Source organism: Mytilus edulis, chromosome 8 (assembly GCF_963676685.1).
Source record: "Mytilus edulis chromosome 8, xbMytEdul2.2, whole genome shotgun sequence".
NCBI classification, from domain to species: Eukaryota; Metazoa; Mollusca; class Bivalvia; order Mytilida; family Mytilidae; genus Mytilus; species Mytilus edulis.
In genome coordinates, this window is record NC_092351.1 from 25,114,294 (window position 1) to 25,133,136 (window position 18,843).

At 32.5% G+C, this 18,843-nt stretch overlaps 2 protein-coding genes across 2 annotated transcripts; both read right to left on the reverse strand.

Annotated features, from left to right (window-relative positions):
* Positions 1-387: 387 nt before the first annotated feature.
* Positions 388-9,323, reverse strand: LOC139485163 (toll-like receptor 13). Its single transcript, XM_071269387.1, has 2 exons — positions 9,230-9,323; positions 388-2,971 (listed from the first exon to the last, which is right to left on the reverse strand). Exon 2 carries the CDS (start codon positions 2,953-2,955, stop codon positions 802-804), a length of 2,154 nt encoding a protein of 717 aa, XP_071125488.1. The 5' UTR covers positions 2,956-2,971; positions 9,230-9,323; the 3' UTR covers positions 388-801.
* A 373-nt stretch (positions 9,324-9,696) lies between these two features.
* On the reverse strand, positions 9,697-17,561 carry LOC139485157 (toll-like receptor 13). Its single transcript, XM_071269377.1, has 3 exons — positions 17,464-17,561; positions 13,910-16,487; positions 9,697-9,950 (listed from the first exon to the last, which is right to left on the reverse strand). Exon 2 carries the CDS (start codon positions 16,452-16,454, stop codon positions 14,307-14,309), a length of 2,148 nt encoding a protein of 715 aa, XP_071125478.1. The 5' UTR covers positions 16,455-16,487; positions 17,464-17,561; the 3' UTR covers positions 9,697-9,950; positions 13,910-14,306.
* Between the last annotated feature and the right edge of the window lie 1,282 nt (positions 17,562-18,843).

Consider the following 18,843-nt stretch of genomic DNA (forward strand, 5'->3'; position numbering starts at 1 on the left):
TGCTCTATGGTCGGGTTGTTGTCGCTTTGACAAATTCCCCATTACCTTTCTCAATTTTATTGTACTTAATTCTAATTTATAGCTGAGTAAAATTTGGTTTAAAACTTACTTTCTTTTTCTTTTTTCACAAAAGATAACTTTTTAATTATGTGTTAGTCAGTTCAAGTGAACAATGACATCAACAGCACTATTATTATCAGGGTATGCCTAGTTTTACGTTTTATATGGCAGTGATTCAATTGGTAGTCTGACACCTACATCGTAATATCCATCGCTGCTCCTCCGGTTTTATTTCATACAAACATTTCGTAACCAGTACTCTTGCTGGTTGACAGAATCTTGTTCAATACCAACAATTCTTTTTTTCTCGAAATTTAAATGTAAAAATTGAATAAAATCTTGTAGTTTTATTTTGAACTGTAAAATCGGACAATTGTTATTTAGCCTACAAAATACCAGTTTCAATACTGAATGACAACATTATAATTATACCATTATCAATAAAACAATAATGAACATTGTGAAATCATGTTTTCATCATAAAAACCCTACATGTGTATATACATCTGGTTAACTTTATAACCAATGAATGATAACTTTTCCCTGGATAAAGGTTTAACAAAAGCGAACTAATAAGTTCATTTACATCATATAAGTCACTGCAAACATGTGAATGTCGTATGATTTAGAAAATGTACACTGCTTTTTTTTTTTAAAGTAGTCTATTGAACATCAAATTCAAGGAAATGGCAATAACCAACATAAATGAAAAATTAAGTCGACATATTTTCCATGGACATATTAGATGGCCATAGGTGGCACACTAAGTGGTCTTCTAAGAGTATTCACCAATGCTTGCCAAAACAAAGCTTCTCCTATGCCTTTCTTGTAGCGTAGATACGGTGTTGTATGTAATAAGGACCTTATACCACTGGTCATGTGATACGCATCAATCGCCTTTAGCATGATTAGAACACATGCATCTTTTCCTTGTCGACGTCTTCTTTCTTGAACATAATCGCATTCCCATTGGCACCAATCGCTTCTAGCAAAATCATTACTCATTATGATCACAACTTTCCACGATTTGTTCATATACTTGTCTATATTTTCTGTAATTGGGACTCCCGGATCAAATTCACGGTGATGAACACATAACTTAATTTGTTCATGTTCCATGCGTTTGATGAACTCACTATGAACCCATTCCCTATCAGCATCGCAGTACACTACAAACGCATGGAATTCAAAATCATCACTATTGTTTAGACGCAGATATCCCCGTTTTCGAAGTCGATGCAATCGCATAATATAGCAATAGTTCCTTATATAGGTGTGACACTTGTAAGCTAGTAATATTACAACTATCACCACAAATGTAAATGTTGACAAAATTGTTGCGATTACTATAAACGGATTAGTTGGTTCACAACTCTCTGGCGTTGGATTGTATTCAATAATTAAACGACCTCGCATTTCAGCTGGAAAATTACATATGTACTCTTGTGGAAAAGTCAAAGACAAGTTTACTTTTGTTGTTCGAACCCAATTCCGGAACCACATGAGGTCACACGTACAAGTAAATGGATTATTTGCGAGGTCCAATTTTTCTAGCTGGTGCAAAATGTTTTCAGATAAGGATGATTTGTTCAGTGCATGTATTAAATTGCTTCTTAAGTTTATATACTTTATGCTGCGCATATTATCAAAAGTTTCTGGCGGCCATGAATGTATATAATTTCCTTGAAGAATTATTTTCTCTAAGGATGTCAAATTTCGAAAAAAGGAAGGATAAAGTTTTCTCAAACCAACCGATTGTAGAATCAAATATTTCAACTCATCCAAATTACCAAACATCAGACCAAGTGTATTATTGTCAGACGGCAGATAGTTATTCGTTAAATCTAAAAATAGTAATGACGGCGAGTGTTTAAATATATGTTCTGCATTAAACCTAGAATTATTGTTTTTTGTCTTGTCAAATCGGAAATTGTTGTATCCAAAATGTATACTGATTAATGACGTGCTGTTGAAAGCGGTAGGCTCTATTGTTTTTAGCTGATAGTTAAATTGAAAGAACACATATTTTAATTGAGGTAGTTCTGAAAAGGTGTTATTCCTTAAAACCGTTAATCTATTGGCATGTAGACTTATGGACTGCAATGATGGCATACAGCTGAAACATTTTGGATATAAATAACGTATAGCATTGCCGTTCAAAATCAGACTTCTAAGCTTCGGAACTTGACTTCTTTTCATTTTATCACAAAAAGTTGGAATGCGAACAAAATCATTCCTTGAGAGATCAAGTTTTTCAATCAATAATGTCACATCATCGCCAAAATTTATATGTATGATATTATTGTCTGATAAATTTATCGTTTTTAGGTTTTTTAATTCAGTATACCAATCAGGGAACTTAAAGGTAGCCAGCTGATTTTCCTCAAGCGATATGGATGTCACTGTTCTTAGGCTCATTGCCTCAAAAACATCAAAAGGAATGTTATTCCAATAGTTTCTATACAAATGAATTCGCTCGAGATGTGTTGTATTTACGAAGACCAATGCATTACACAAACTAGTAACATTCAACTGTTTTTCTTCTGAAATTGTCAGTGATTTTAAAGTAATAAAATCTACAAAAACGTCCTTTTCAACATAATTTATAAAATTTCCGATCAATTTGAATTGATTGATATTATTTTTGGTAATATTTGATAGGAACCTTCTAGAAAAATTAACATCGCTGAAATTGTTATGGATTAATTCAAGTTGTTCAACAGATCCCGGGATATGTGGAACATAGTCAAGTCCTGTGCAGGTCGCGTTTTTCTGTTGCTCGTCACACGTACAATGCGATTCCAAACAAGTGTTTTCTGTTTTGTTAATTCGTGTATTTACTGTCTGCAGAACTGATCCAAACAAACACATCAAATGAATTTCCCTCATGACCATGTGTTCTCAAAACAATCTGAAAGCAAACATGGTCAGATATATAAGTAATTAAGTAAATTATTTATTTAAGTGACATATGTAAAATATGTACAGATTATAAACATATAATATATGATAAATATTAATACACAAGGTCCAATGGACCTATAAGTCACCTTAAATAAATTAAAATAATTATAAAACTTATTTTATAAATCATATATATAATAATATATCTTTATTACCAAAGTCTATTTAAACGATAGGTATACAATTATATCAACATCAATAATACATATAATACATACATCAACACAGACTATGTGACAGCAGAAGGTGTTCTAATAATAAACAAACATTATTTTAACATTTCGGATCTAAGCTTAAAAGATCTAACTATAAATTAATCTATATTACACAATTCTTTTACATTATAAGTACTCATCAGTTTAATAAATTTGTACATCAACGATTTTTTCCAATAAAATGGTTTAATACAAATTGTTCTAAAACCTTGAAAACGTGGACATTTCAGGATGAAATGAAACTCATCCTCTATATCATTTTTACAAAAAGTGTATATTCTATTATTTCTTGTTACACCATAAAATCTCAGAGGCGGATTTAGGGGGGGCAGGGGGCCCGGGCCCCCCCCCCTTTTTGGGAAAAAAATTGGTTGCTTATATAGGGAATCACTGAAGCGTGACTGGAGCGGGCCCCCTCTTAGGTCAGTCAGTGGGCCCCCACTTATGAAAATTCCTGGATCCGCCACTGAATCTTCCATTTTCTATAATATATAATATATATATATATATAAACGAGTCTAAATTGAAAACTACGTTCAAACCTACATTATGATTACGTTGGATAAAAACAGCAATTTTTATACGTGTGCATGTAAAACAAATTTCGTTGTAGAAGGGTCTAAAAATAGCACAAACAACATTTTCCAAAAGACCAAAAAAGTGAAAAAGTATATTTAAACAAAACGAATTTGACTAACACGATGTTATGCCACAAACATACGATGTCAATATTTTTTTAGTACACCAGATCCGGATTTCGACAATAAATGTCTCTTCAGTGATGTTAGGGATCGAAACGGTATTTGGAAGGCCATATACAAAGTACCCTCATTTTTAGAAAAAGTACCCTCATTTTTAGATAGACTCTTGAATTTTAAGAGTCAATATAGGATGAACGGATCATATAAACCGGAGAGAAAATATGATACAAGCCCAAACAAAAAAATATAAACGAGTCTAAATTGAAAACTACGTTCAAACCCATGGTTGCGTTGGATAAAAACCGCAATTTTTATACGTGTGCATGTTAAACAAACTTCGTTGTAGAAGGGTCTAAAAACAACACAAACAACATTTTCCAAAAGACCAAAAAAGTGAAAAAGTATATTTAAACAAAATGCATTTGACTAACAGGTCGAACAACTGATGTTCTTTAACCCTGCTGACTGCCATTGGCGATTGCCAAATAAAATTGATCACAAGATGTAACAAAATGGATCTTATTATTATATAAATTGAATACTAAACAGAATTTTCTTTTACTTGTGGTCACGATGTTATGCCACAAACATACGATGTCAATATTTTTTTAGTACACCAGATCCGGATTTCGACAATAAATGTCTCTTCAGTGATGTTAGGGATCGAAACGGTATTTGGAAGGCCATATACAAAGTACCCTCATTTTTAGAAAAAGTACCCTCATTTTTAGATAGACTCTTGAATTTTAAGAGTCAATATAGGATGAACGGATCATATAAACCGGAGAGAAAATATGATACAAGCCCAAACAAAAAAATATAAACGAGTCTAAATTGAAAACTACGTTCAAACCCATGGTTGCGTTGGATAAAAACCGCAATTTTTATACGTGTGCATGTTAAACAAATTTCGTTGTAGAAGGGTCTAAAAACAGCACAAACAACATTTTCCAAAAGACCAAAAAAGTGAAAAAGTATATTTAAACAAAATGCATTTGACTAACAGGTCGAACAACTGATGTTCTTTAACCCTGCTGACTGCCACTGGCGATTGCCAAATAAAATTGATCACAAGATGTAACAAAATGGATCTTATTATTATATAAATTGAATACTAAACAGAATTTTCTTTTACTTGTGGTCACGATGTTATGCCACAAACATACGGTGTCAATATTTTTTTAGTACACCAGATCCGGATTTCGACCATAAATGTCTCTTCAGTGATGTTAGGAATCGAAACGGTATTTGGAAGGCCATATATAAAGTACCCTCATTTTTAGAAAAAAATACCCTCATTTTAGATAGACTCTTGAATTTTAAATATACTTTTTCACTTTTTTGGTCTTTTGGAAAAGGTTGTTTGTGCTGTTTTTAGACCCTTCTACAACGAAATTTGCTTTACATGCACACGTATAAAAATTGCGGTTTTTATCCAACGCAATCATGGGTTTGAACGTAGTTTTCAATTTAGACTCGTTTATATTTTTTCGTTTGGGCTTGTATCATATTTTCCCTCCGGTTTATATGATCCGTTCATATACAAAGTACCCTTATATTTAGATAGACTCTTGAATTTTAAAAGTCAATATAGGATGAACGGATCATATAAACCGGAGAAAAAATATGATACAAGCCCAAACGAAAAAATATAAACGAGTCTAAATTGAAAACTATATATATATGTATATATATATATAAAGTCTCTAAATGATTGTCTTTCGGATTGATTGAGAATTTTAATATTTTTTCTAAGAATTGAATGTACAAAAAAAATCTTAAAATTCTCCATCAATCCGAAAGACTAAAGAAAATCTTCCCCGATCCGCCTATCGTGGCATTTAAACGTGATGACAACATAAAAGACATCTTAGTGCACAAAAAGCATAATTTACTATTTTATAAACAAACTAATGGATGTCAGAAGAATCATTCAATGACAAATTTAAAAGTTACCGCCATAGAAAGAGTATTTGGGACAGAAACTTTCAGAAAAACTAAAGAAGCCTTTTGGATAAAAAAAATAAAAAATAAAAACCTGAAGGACTCAACACAATGTATGAACGATAATAAAAATATTTATATTAAAAAAGCAAAAAACGCGGCAAATGAACGTCATAAAAGTTAGTATAACGTAATGTATCCAAGCAATGTAATTGTTGTTTCAATGTTGTAATTTATTCCAATGAAGAAGGCCGTAATGGCCGAAACGTATTTGAATTTGTGATATAGTTTTTATTATATGTATATATATATATATATAACACAAATTCCAATACGTTTCGGCCATTACGGCCTTCTTCATTGGAATAAATGTATATAAGAATATATTGTAACGCCGCCTCCCTGGTGTTAGAGTCGGCCACCAGAGAACACAGGGTCACAAATAAAAAGGGATTTAAAGGATCTATAAAGTGTAAGGTTCGACGTCCACTATTAACCGTCGGACCAAAACACGTTACAGAAAGGGAAAACGTATACTTGTATTTATATATAGTTCTCAGTTATAAAATAAAATATCTGAAAAAAATAAAGTTTCATATTTTATTAATATCAAAAATAATCCACGCCGGAGAGAATGGGTCTTGCAGGATCCGTCACTGGTCTGGTCAGGTTCCCGGTTAAGGTTGGTCTTACATAGACACACACCACTAGTACATATACTTCAACAGTCAAGTAACAAGGTTGTCACTTATTTTGTATCTTTCTATAATCTCAATTAAAGGATTAAAACACCTTTCTTCATTATAGAACTAATGTACACTGTCACCGACACTGTCACCGTCACCGGTAACCGTATTTAGCACCGTCACCGTCACCAGTATTTAGCACCGTCACCGTGACCGGTGACTGTATTTGTCACCGTCACCGTCACCCGTATTTAGCACCGTCACCGGCACCCGTATCTAGCACCGTCACCGGCACCGACAATCTTAAATTAAAACAAAGTTAACTTTCAACGCTTGTCTGTATTTCTCAGACATATTCCAGCTTCTATTAAAGTTTGTCACTATCCATTCATTGTCAACCCAACACTCCGTCGTTTCTGTTGTTGTTTTGGTATTTATACTTTCGACTGACCAATGACAGAGCTTGTTACATATTGTTTACCAATCGGCAACCATGGATCATATTAGGGAAACTCCCGTAATGTTGATACTGTTTGTAAACAATGATTGATCTTCATCAATAAAGATGGGTTTCGACATTAAATTTATAAGTAGATCATTAGAACAGTCTTATTTGAGTTTATAGTATAATAAGGTAACTACCGCGAAAATACGGAATCAGTACGTGAACTGAAACTTCTTAACAAACTAACATACACAAATCTGTCGTATCATGAAAACAACAGCCAAAATAACAAATGACAAGTCTTACACTACTTGTAACATTAGACATCTCACTAACATCTATAGTTTTATCCTCAATAATTTCAAGAAACTATACAGACATAGGTTAACTATATATATATGTGTGTGTGTGTGTCTGTGTGTGTGTGTGTGCAACAATTGAGATCTTGAAATGTTTGTTAAGCTGCTGCCATCCAATCAAAAGCAAAAGAGGTTTCATAAAGACAGAAGGTACTAGTAATCTCACACAGCATTATATAATTCATTAAAAACCTAGTGTGGTGTGCACACATCAACTGCGCGTGAATATTGAAAAGCTGAACAAATTGTGTTTGAAATAAATAATTGATGAAAGTGCCAAGACGACAATTGACTATATGTTTTTCGATGGTATATATAGTTTTATAAAATATGGATGCATTTAGGACTAGTTGGAGTGCATTTGAAAATCGACAAGAAGTAGCCGATTATTACATTTACTTTAAAAGAAATAAACAAAATTAATTTATGCATTACTAAATGGAATGCACATAAAAAAATACGACAGATATTCTATAATTGTACTTCCAATTGCAATTTCACGAACAATTAGCAAAATAACCTTGTTTGAAAATTACATTTATTGAATATTTTCGTTTTAATGATGATTCTCATCATAAGGTAATTGAATTCATTTATTAGTATATCCTGATGTTGTGTCGATAGGTTGAGTGGAAATGACAGTCTAGGATTAACGTGTACACGATGTTACGATATGAAATAAGTGCTCTTTTCTTATTTATATTTATGCATCACTGACAGTGATCGAATAAGATAACATTTTCACTTATTTATTATATAGATTAAAAATAAACGGAGACAAAACGGTTGAAGGACAGTCTTACAATAGTCTTACAATAGTTATGTATTCAAACTTGTTTGTTGTGTCCGTATATTAAGTGGCGTTTCTGATTTCATTGATTTACCCCACCACATTATGTATGGTACTATTCTAAGTCTGAAGCCTGAAAATAAGTGATTGTTGTTTATTGCTGTATATAAAATTATTCAAACTTTTTCTTTCCTTGTTTTGTACTTACATGTAAATCAGGTCGTTAATTTCATGTGTGAAACAATTCACATACATCATTTGGAGGGGCCTTTAGCTTACTATGCAACATGGGTTCTAAACGTTTTAAAAAAATTGTAAAAACGTAGATTTTATCAAGCTTTTATCAAAAACATGCTTATTATCAAATGCTGTTTGTTAACTTTACGTCATTGAGTATTGTAGATAGTTGTCTCATTGGCAATACCACATCTTTTTATTTCTATATTGATAACGCATAATTTTAATGTGTGCAAGATGAAGTGCTCATTTATAAATATATTGTCTTCTGACTTCATATGAGAACCTATCTATTTTATAAATAATTTTAAATGATATCAATGATACCGAATATGTTCGGTTTTCACAATATTACACAGCTGTATACATATGCATGATCCCAATTATTTTTTATATTTTTATACATAAATCAAACTTTCCATAAATATGAACTGATTTTGGTTGAGGTAGAAGAATTTGCCTACCTTAACTCAAATGTTTGTCTCGAGTACATAGACTACCAGTGGTCTGAATCAAATCCCGTTTCCCGTAATAAGAACAATGCCAAATTATTAGGGAAATTTGTTGCTGCAGAAGTAGTCTTCTTATCATAATCGAATTCTAGTATCACAATCAATTAATTGTTGGTTGTTTGACATCCAATGGCAGAAACGCATTGCTGTCACCACTTTCAAATTCGTTAAAATAGTCAAAAGAAATTACTGAATGACTTATGCCCTAAACATTACAAAGAATGTGGAAAATATTTTGATAATATTATAAAAAGATATATTTTACAAATAATTACTTAAGATGGCTGTTTTCTGATGAGAAACTAAAAATACTTACGGTTTGTTCTTAATATAACTGTCCTATGTTTATCTTTCAAAGATCGCTGGTATCCAATGTGGAATATTGTTTTGACGAATGAATGTATGGACTCAATATATAAATTTAGAGAAATACTTCCTCATTTAAATGATATAACATTTATTTAAATATAAAACACTTATTGAATTTTTGAGAAGATAGAAAAACGATTGATCTGCTCATCCGTTCCTCCGCTTAACAGATTTTCTGTAAATGCACACATTCTGAAAATTATTCGAATCACTAGGGTTTTCCCACTACAAACGCTTTATTATATATGGCCTCTTCAAATTTTGCAAAACTTTTTCAGTTGTTTGATTTTCAATACATACATCTACGAAATTGGTTCGACCATTCAATTGTCACCGTTTTGATTCTAAAACCTCTGTTGAGCCTTTGGTATAGGAAATACGAGTCGATCGATTTGCCGTGCAAAATTATAACCCTTGCCTTGTGATATCGGTATAACAGGAAACAAATCACAAAGTAAAAGTACAAAATTTAAAAATTATATTTATCGTACCAAAGAATGCTCATAGCTTCGGAAAATATGCTCGAAGAACGTACTTTTCTGGTATTATGTGTTATTTTGACAGCTTTCTAAATCTTTTAATCAAAGTTTAAGTTCATACAAATCATGTTCTAGTGTATCCTAAATTATGAACGCATCTCATTTATATATGCAAATTTTCAACCAAGGCTTAATCGTTGTGTGACAGATCAAGAAAAAGGTACTTATTTTACGACTTTAATGGACCGGCATACCTGCCTGGTAAAAACGATTTTTTTTGGCAAGGCCAATACCTTAAGCTATCTGTTTTGCCCAGTCGTTGAATTTTGTTACTTTTTTTTTGTGTTTTGACATATTATAATGCATTTTATACAGAGTTTAATTGTTTATTCATAATGTAAAACTAGAATTCCTTATTTTTTTTCAATTTTTTTTTTCATTTTCATTCAGTTTAGCGAAAGCACATTCTGTATTATTTTAAAGAAGTTGTTACAAAATTTGTAAATTTAGAATACATTGATGCTTTTCCGAATTAAAATGTTTTATACTTCCTATTGTAAAGTTTCGAAGCCATTCCAAGTCAGTATTTCTTATAAATTAACTTTAATGAGGATTTTTAACTTTGCATTATAGTTCAATAAATATGATATGGACCTCCTCGTTATTCTGATGCTCATTGAAAGATTGTAGGAATGTTTCTATACTTCCTATCGACAAACTGCGAAAAGTCCTGGCAATAACAGAATGCATACTTGCTTTAAACATAAACCTATTAACCCCATTTCATCTTGCTTTGGCATTATAGCTACACCATGAGTTTGGCTCTAAATATTTTATTGAAAACCCAAATTCTCATGTTTTTTGTGCATCCTATTCTGAAGTACGAAAATATCGGACTAGTTTAGCAAATTTGGAAATAGACAGAATCCAAGACATGTCCTATGTACCTAATGGTATTGCTGTATTTAGAAAGGTGGCCGTATTATACAGGAGAGAGCAGAAAATATTGACTTAAATGCTAAAACAATCGTTGGTAAAAATACATTTCACTCCATGGCTAGAATTGTATTTCAGTATCAAAACGAATCATCAAAAGATCACATGAGTTCTATAAAGGTTTAAATAGGACTAGAAATATCTTTGACGTTGAATGATTCGAATACCAATCTTATCGCATGTTTACCTTTCGACAAGCCAACAGAACGTTATGGACCTCCTCGTTATTCTAATATTTGTGGGAAGATTGTGTCTTGTTTCATCGAAAACCGAGATATATCTGTCCTGTCTTTTGTTTTTCTGCGACTTCTTTTGAGACAAAACTTAGATTACATTCTATTTTCTGCAGAAAGCACTGAACACATTGTTCCATTTTGGACCGGTTCTTACAAAAGGCTAAATCTGAAATATCGTCTGTAGCCTATGCTCCGGTTATAGATGCCAAGCCTCGACATGGCAATAGTATTTACAACTATGAAACAATGTTTAGATATGTCAAAAAGTGCTGGTCAACAATATGCTGTGAAAACATCTGACAATTAATTGTATGTTGTTGACCGAATGTAAAATGATCTATTTCAGACGTTTTTGAGGCTGAACTTTGGTATATGAGGCTAGCTCTCATGGCTCTTTTGTTTGATTTAAAATAATTCTTCAATTGGTGTTAAGACGAAAATCGTCAATTAATATTGAGCCAAATGTATTTCACAGTTCATTTGCTGAAACACCCAAAGCGCTAAAGGTATTGCACAGGTTTTTTTTCTAATTTTAAAAAACATATGTTGCCTTTTAAAAAACATATGTTGCCATTGTTTGAAGAATTCAGAATACACTCTTGTAAACTATCTCCAACCTTCGCATTTTGGAATATGTTTCTTCGTGCAGTTGAGATATTGTTACAGAACATTAGGGCTGAACGGAATGGGTAGTGGCTTTTACATTTGAAAATGGTAGCTGCAATGTTGCGATGCTTTTTCATTACCAATCGGACGAACTATGCTAGGTGGACACCAGCCTATACATATTGGATATGTTGAATCTGTAAAATCTGTCTTTATTTCAGGTGAGTTTTCAATCAGACATAAACATGGAGCCTTAATTAGTATCTGGAGTGATATAGCTACAGATAAAACTATTACTAAAGATTCTAAAGGTTGTAAAGGCATCATATAGAACTCACAAGGAAAAACCCGCTGTCCTTCGATTGATGCTTTCAAAACACATCCTTGCGCACTTTAGTTCTGAAATGAGATCAAGATCGGGATGAGCCACAGATGCAGAAATTGAACACGAAGAAAACAAGCCAACAGAAATAACACGAGACAAGAAGAATGTATCTGATTTGATGGGGTATATGCATTCAAATATGACCAATCTATTTAATGGTGCCGATCATCCTAAGCCATTGATAAATACTAGCATTTCTACAGAAATGAAAGCCTCAATAAATGTTCATGATTCTCTTCTCAAAACTCTTGAAAGTGTCAACCAGAGGGTTAAATCTTTTGTGGAAGGATGCTCTAATGCGTCTAAAACCGATGTCTTCTACAGTCCCTATGTCGAGGTCTCCTCTCAATAATTTCGATGATACGACCAAGACCTCAAAACTCAAGTGTAAATCAGGTTACTTTATTAAGGCACATATAACACCAGTAAAAATAGTTCGTCGTGCTTAAGTTCTTGATAATGTTCGTGAGGCATATCCATACCTTCAGCTCTGTTCCATGATGATGGTACCATGTGAAAATATGATAAATTTATCTCCTTGGAGAGGAAATTTTCTTTTCTTTCAATCTTCCAAGTTATGGTAATATTTATCAAAGGTACCAAGCTAATAACTTGATACGCCAGGCGCGCGTTTCGTCTACATAAAACTGATCAGTGACGCTCAGATCAAAAAAGTTAGAAAGCCAAACAAGTATAAAGTTGAAGAGCATTGAGGACCAAAATTCCAAAAAGTTATGCCAATTCCGAGTTTTTAAACGAGAGGTTAGGAATCGCCGTTAATATTGGAAGTGCATTTATCGCCTCATTGGATGATCTGAAGGGAAAGTTCAGATATCTTCATGATGATATTAAGAAGCTATGGGCGAAGTTTGCCGCCACAAAGGATGCCAGTCTTATGAAAATTCCCCCATGTGAAAACACGTTTCTACAGCACATCCCACGTACCATGCTTCAAACGCAAGTTTGGATAAACTCTCATATTGCTAAACCAGTGATCATACTTTCCAAAGACGGGTTGGTAAGAGGGTTAAAACGGTTTGCTCTCGGTTTTCTTTGAGGGGCCAATGTCAGTAGATTTCCTTCAAGACCTTGTTTGTACGTATACGGACAAGGGAAAACAGCTTACAATAACAACTGTGTATGCAACCAACAGAAATCTGCGTATACCAATATATAGGGTATGATGGTTGCAGAAATTATTTAACTCACCGAGAAATATTGGAAGAAGACGACGTTGAAAACGATGACTGCTGTCAGGTTTTAGAAAGTTGTCATGCCCTTTGTTTGTTAAAATATCCCATACCACCACTCTTTCTAAAAGGTCCATGGGAGCTTTTGTAAGGCAAAGGCGCATAAAACCTAAAAAGTTAATAGAGCTAGAATATACGCCGAAACTTTAGTCCATCATTAAACTCATTTGATTGAATTGCCTTGTGAAATATTTGTGACTGGCAATAAATATACATCAAAGCAAAAACCAAAATGACTTCGTTTCTTTTTATAAATGCCGTAAAATTCAGAAATATATCTTTAGAAGTACATGCGATGTAAAAAAATAAATGAATTGAGATTCTATTTTTTTGCTAGTCTGAATACCCTTTAAAATGTGCATTTGGTGGTTTCATTATTTTCAAATTAAGTTGAAAATGAAATGTCACAGTTTATTTCATTATGAATTTCTTGTTTAGTATCAATTTCGATATTTTTGGAGAATTTTTATAACCTCTTGTGAAATAAATTGACAATAATGAAAAACTCAATCACTTACCTATGACCTTATTTGAAAACAAAATTGCACCATATTTCAATTTTACGACCAGGCAAAAGTTATAGAATAAACATTTCTCTTTTTCAAAAAGTCATAATTTAGCCTGCAGGTAGGGTGGTCCATTAAAGTTAAAAAATTGTTGGCTTGGTCGCTCCACTATAAAGTCTTTTAGTGATACACTGCCTGTCGGAGGTTAAGTTATACTTAAAATAACCTTTGGAGTTTATTAAACACAGAAATTTTATGAACAGTACTAGTACTGGTTGACAGAATTTTGTTCAATATAAAAATAAAACAATTTCCCAATTTTAAAGGTAAAATATAGATAAAACATGTAATTTTATTTAAACTGTAAAAAATCAGTGAATTAGTATTTAGGTCACAAAATACCAGATTCATTACTAAATAAAAACGGTATATTATAAATAATGTCAACAAGACTAATATGTTAACGAATGTAAATGTTAATGTTTAGGGAATGAAAGAACGTGTTATTCACGGAATTGGCAATTAACAACAGAAGACGAAAAGTTGTAACATTTCCCATAAACATATTAGATGGCCATAGGTGGCACACTTAGTGGTCTTCTAAGAGTATTCAGCACTGCTTGCCAAAACAAAGCTTCCCCTATGCCTTTCTTGTAGCGTAGATACGGTGTTGTATGTAACAAGGACCTTATACCACTGGTCATGTGATACGCATCAATAGCCTTCAGCATAATTAGAACACATGCATCTTTTCCTTGTCGACGTCTTCTTTCTTGAACATAATCACATTCCCATTGGCACCAATCGCTTCTAGCAAAATCATTACTCATTATGATCACAACTTTCCACGATTTGTTCATATACTTGTCTATATTTTCTGTAATTGGGACTCCCGGTTCAAACTCACGGTGATGAACACATAACTTAATTTGTTCATGTTCCAATCGTTTGATGAACTCACTATGAACCCATTCCCTATCAGCATCACAGTACACCACAAACGCATGAAATTCAAAATCATCACTATTGTTTAGACGTAAATATCCCTGTTTTCGAAGACGATGCAATCTCATAATATAGCAGTAGTTCCTTATATAGGTATGACCCTTGTAAGCTAATAAAATTACAATTATCACCAAAAATGCAAATGAAGACAAAATAATTGCGATTACTATAAACGGATCAGATTGTTTGCAACTCTCTGGGGTTGGATTGTATTTAATAACTAATCGACCTCGCATTTCAGCAGGAAAATTACACGTGTACGCTTGTGGAAAATCTGAGGACAAGTCTACTTTTGTTGTTCGAATCCAGTTTCGGAACCACATGAGGTCACATGTACAAGTAAATGGATTCTTTGCCAGGTATAATTTTTCAAGTTGGTGCAAAATATTTTCAGGTAAAGATGATTTGTTCAGTGCATGTATCAAATTATTTTTTAAGTTAATATACTTTATGCTATGCATATTAGCAAAAGTCTCTGGCGCCCAAGAATTTATAAAATTTCCTTGAAGAATTATTTTCTCTAAGGATGTCAAATTTCTAAAAAAGTTAGGATGAAGTTTTCTCAAACCGACCGTTTGTAGAACCAAATTTTTCATCTCTTCCGAATGGGCAAACATCAGACCTAGTGTAGTTTTGTCAGACGGAAGATAGTTATTCGTTAAATCTAAACATTGTAATGACGGCGTATGTTTAAATATTTGTTCTGCATTGAACCTAGAATTATTGTTTTTTGTCTTGTCAAATCGGAAATTGTTGTATCCAAAATGTAAACTGATTAATGACGTGCTGTTGAAAGCGGTAGGTTCTATTGTTTTTAGCTGATAATTAAATTGAAAGAAAACTTTTTTTAATTGTGGTAGTTCTGAAAAAGTATTATTCCTTAAAACCGTTAATCGATTAGCATCAAGACTTATGGACTGCAATGATGGCATACAGCTGAAACATTTTGGATATAAATAAGGTATAGCATTGCCGTTCAAAATCAGACGTCGAAGCTTCGGAACTTTGCTTTTGTTCATTTTATCACAAAAACTTGGAATGTGTACAATATCATTCCTAGTAAGATCAATGTTTTCAACCGATAATTTCACATTATCATACAGGATTAAACCAATGATATTATTTTTTGACAGGTTAATTGTTTTTAAGTTTTTCAATTCAGTATACCAGTCGGGGAACGTGAATAACGACAGATGATTTTCTTCAAGTGATATGGATGTCACTTTCCGTAGGCTGATTGTCTTAAAAATGTTAAAGGGAATATCTTTCCAGTAGTTGCTATACAAATGAATTTGCTTGAGATGTGTTGTATTTACGAAAACCAATGCATCACTCAGACTAGTTACATTCAACTGTTTTTCATCTGAAATTGCCAGTGACTTTAGATAAATGAAATCCACAAATACGTCATTTTTAACATATTTTATAGAATTTCCGATCAATTTGAATTCTTGGATATTATTGTTGGTAACATTCGATACAAACCATCTAGAAAAATTGACATCACTGAAATTGTTATGGGTCAATTCAATTTTTTCAGCAAATCTTGGGACGTGTGGTATATAGTCAAGTCCTGTGCAGGTCGCACTTTGCTGTTTCTTGTTACACGTACAATGCGGCACGAAACATACGTTTTCTGTTGTGTTGATACGTGTATTCACTGTCTGCATAACCGATCCAAACAAACACATCAAATGAATTTGCCTCATGCTCACATGTTCTCAAAACTAAAACGGAAAAATCTGAAAGCAGACATGGTCATATATATATATATCTGTAGAAATTGAAATCTAAAAATATGTTACGATGTTTCAATAATGTCAAAAATAGCTAACTTTTACATCGAACTCGGAAAATCACTCTAAAACAATCGTGTAATTTATTAGATACATTGTGTACCAATTGCAATGCGCACAACAATAATTATTACGCATGTACATGGGCTTCTAAATAATTGGACAAAACTCGTTTAAAGTAAATACTAAATGGGAGTGCCATGAATAAATGGCCTATACATAAATGGTTGGTATTTGCGATTCAATAAAATTTTGTATGCACTAAGGACTAGTTGAATTGTATTTGAAAATTTAAGATGAAGCATTTTTGCACACTTACTTCCAGAGAAATAAAATCAATGTATATTCAAAATAATGCATATCTGATTAGAAAGCACGAAAACCTAGGAGAAATATGTTTTAATTGCACTTTGAATAAGCATTATTCGAAAAATGGTCTTTAAAAGCTTAAATCAAGTACCTGGTCACGAACAAAATAATCATTTTACATATTAAACAAATCTGCCATAATGATCAACTGATTTTGAAGACTGATCAAATGTTCGTAACGAGTACCAAAAGCCTGAATTATTACACCATTTCCCGAAAGAATGCCAAATTATTAGGGTAATTTGTTGATGAAGTTGACTTACTTTCTCATCCAAAATCGATTTATGCTAAATAGATAACCATCACAAATAATTTGATTGTTGGTTGCTAATTATAAACGTCCAATTGCGCGTTAAAATACCTGGTCAATGAATATTCATCATATCAAATACCGATCATAGTATGCTGTCTGATCTAAAATATCGTAGATATCACAGAGAACGGTTGAAAATATTTTAATAGTATCATAAAACGAATTTTATTACAAAAAATTATTTTAAAGGAAGCATTATATTTCTTTTCTATTACCAAGCTAACAATTGAAAATACGTACTGTTGGTTCTTGAACAACTTTCCTCTGTTTATCTTTCATATACTGATGTGAATATCGTTCTGAAGAATTCACAAACTTAATACACATTTGTAAATAAGGTAACAGGAAATACATTAATAAAACATGTAAAAAAACGCTCAAACTTTAGAGAAATACTTCCTCGTATTAAGTGAAAAAAAATTGTTCAAAAATAAAACACTTATTGTGTCTTTGTGGAAGATAGAAAAATGATCGATGTTTCCCATTTCCTTGTCATTAGCTCAACAGATCTCCTGTAACATGGTAAAATGAAAGTTTCAATATGCAAAGTTCAAAAAATATTACAATTATTCGTAACACACGGGTATTTTCACCACCAAGAATATACGGTATAATTTAGATTATTGCCAACTTTTTTTATTATTTGCTTTTCTATATTATATTCATCTACATCATTAATTTGGCCATTAAATTGTTACAGTTTTGATTCTAGAGACAATATTGAAATCTATTTTTCTCTTAGATAAAATTAAGACAAGCCTTCAGTAAATTTAAAATATAAAATTTGGGTCAGTGTAACAAAATTCGAGTTCTATAATTTATTAGATTGGATAATCATTTAGCTTCGTCCAAACATGTCTAGATAATACACGAAATTGCAACTTTTTATTTAGATTTTTATTCGGTGGTCGCTGCGACCGGCTTGACATTGTTGATGTAATCACAATAAACGCAAAAAAAAAGAAAGATATAGATGAACATGAACATTCTTAACATGCTTCCTTCAACTGTTTAGTTGTTTTCTTTCCTTTTTTTAATTAGATTTATTTGAGACTATGAAAATTTTCCATTCTGTAAAACTGATTTTTCAATAACAAATCTGTCTCCATTAGCTAGATAATAGGCTTGGACATGAAGACGAAAGTCCTGCAATGGGTTTCTTCAAACTTGATATCAATAAATATATATAAGAAATATCAGTTTTAATTCGACGTGTGTAAGCCCCCGCCGTATTCTACGGGGCTATAAGTGTTATCCTTGGCCGGCCGGTCGCCGCTCCATCTGTCTGTTCCTTGCACGAATTCGGTCCGTCCCATTTTCGTTTCCGCACTCTAACTTACTTATTAATCAATATGTTATGAAACTCGTACACAATCCTTAGAACCAAATACTTCAAAGAGATTTCGAATTTGGGCATCAAATAATATAGTATTATAGAGTTTAGATTTGGGCTATATGTCATTTGCTGTTCAAGTGTTATGCCCTTTTAACTTGGTAATTGCAATTTTTGGGGATTTCTCACTCTAACATAAGTTTGTCTCGTCGAAATTTTAAGAAACTTATATTCTTGTACTCGATGCTAAAATCCGCAACACGCAGACAGAGTATGAATTGTGGCAG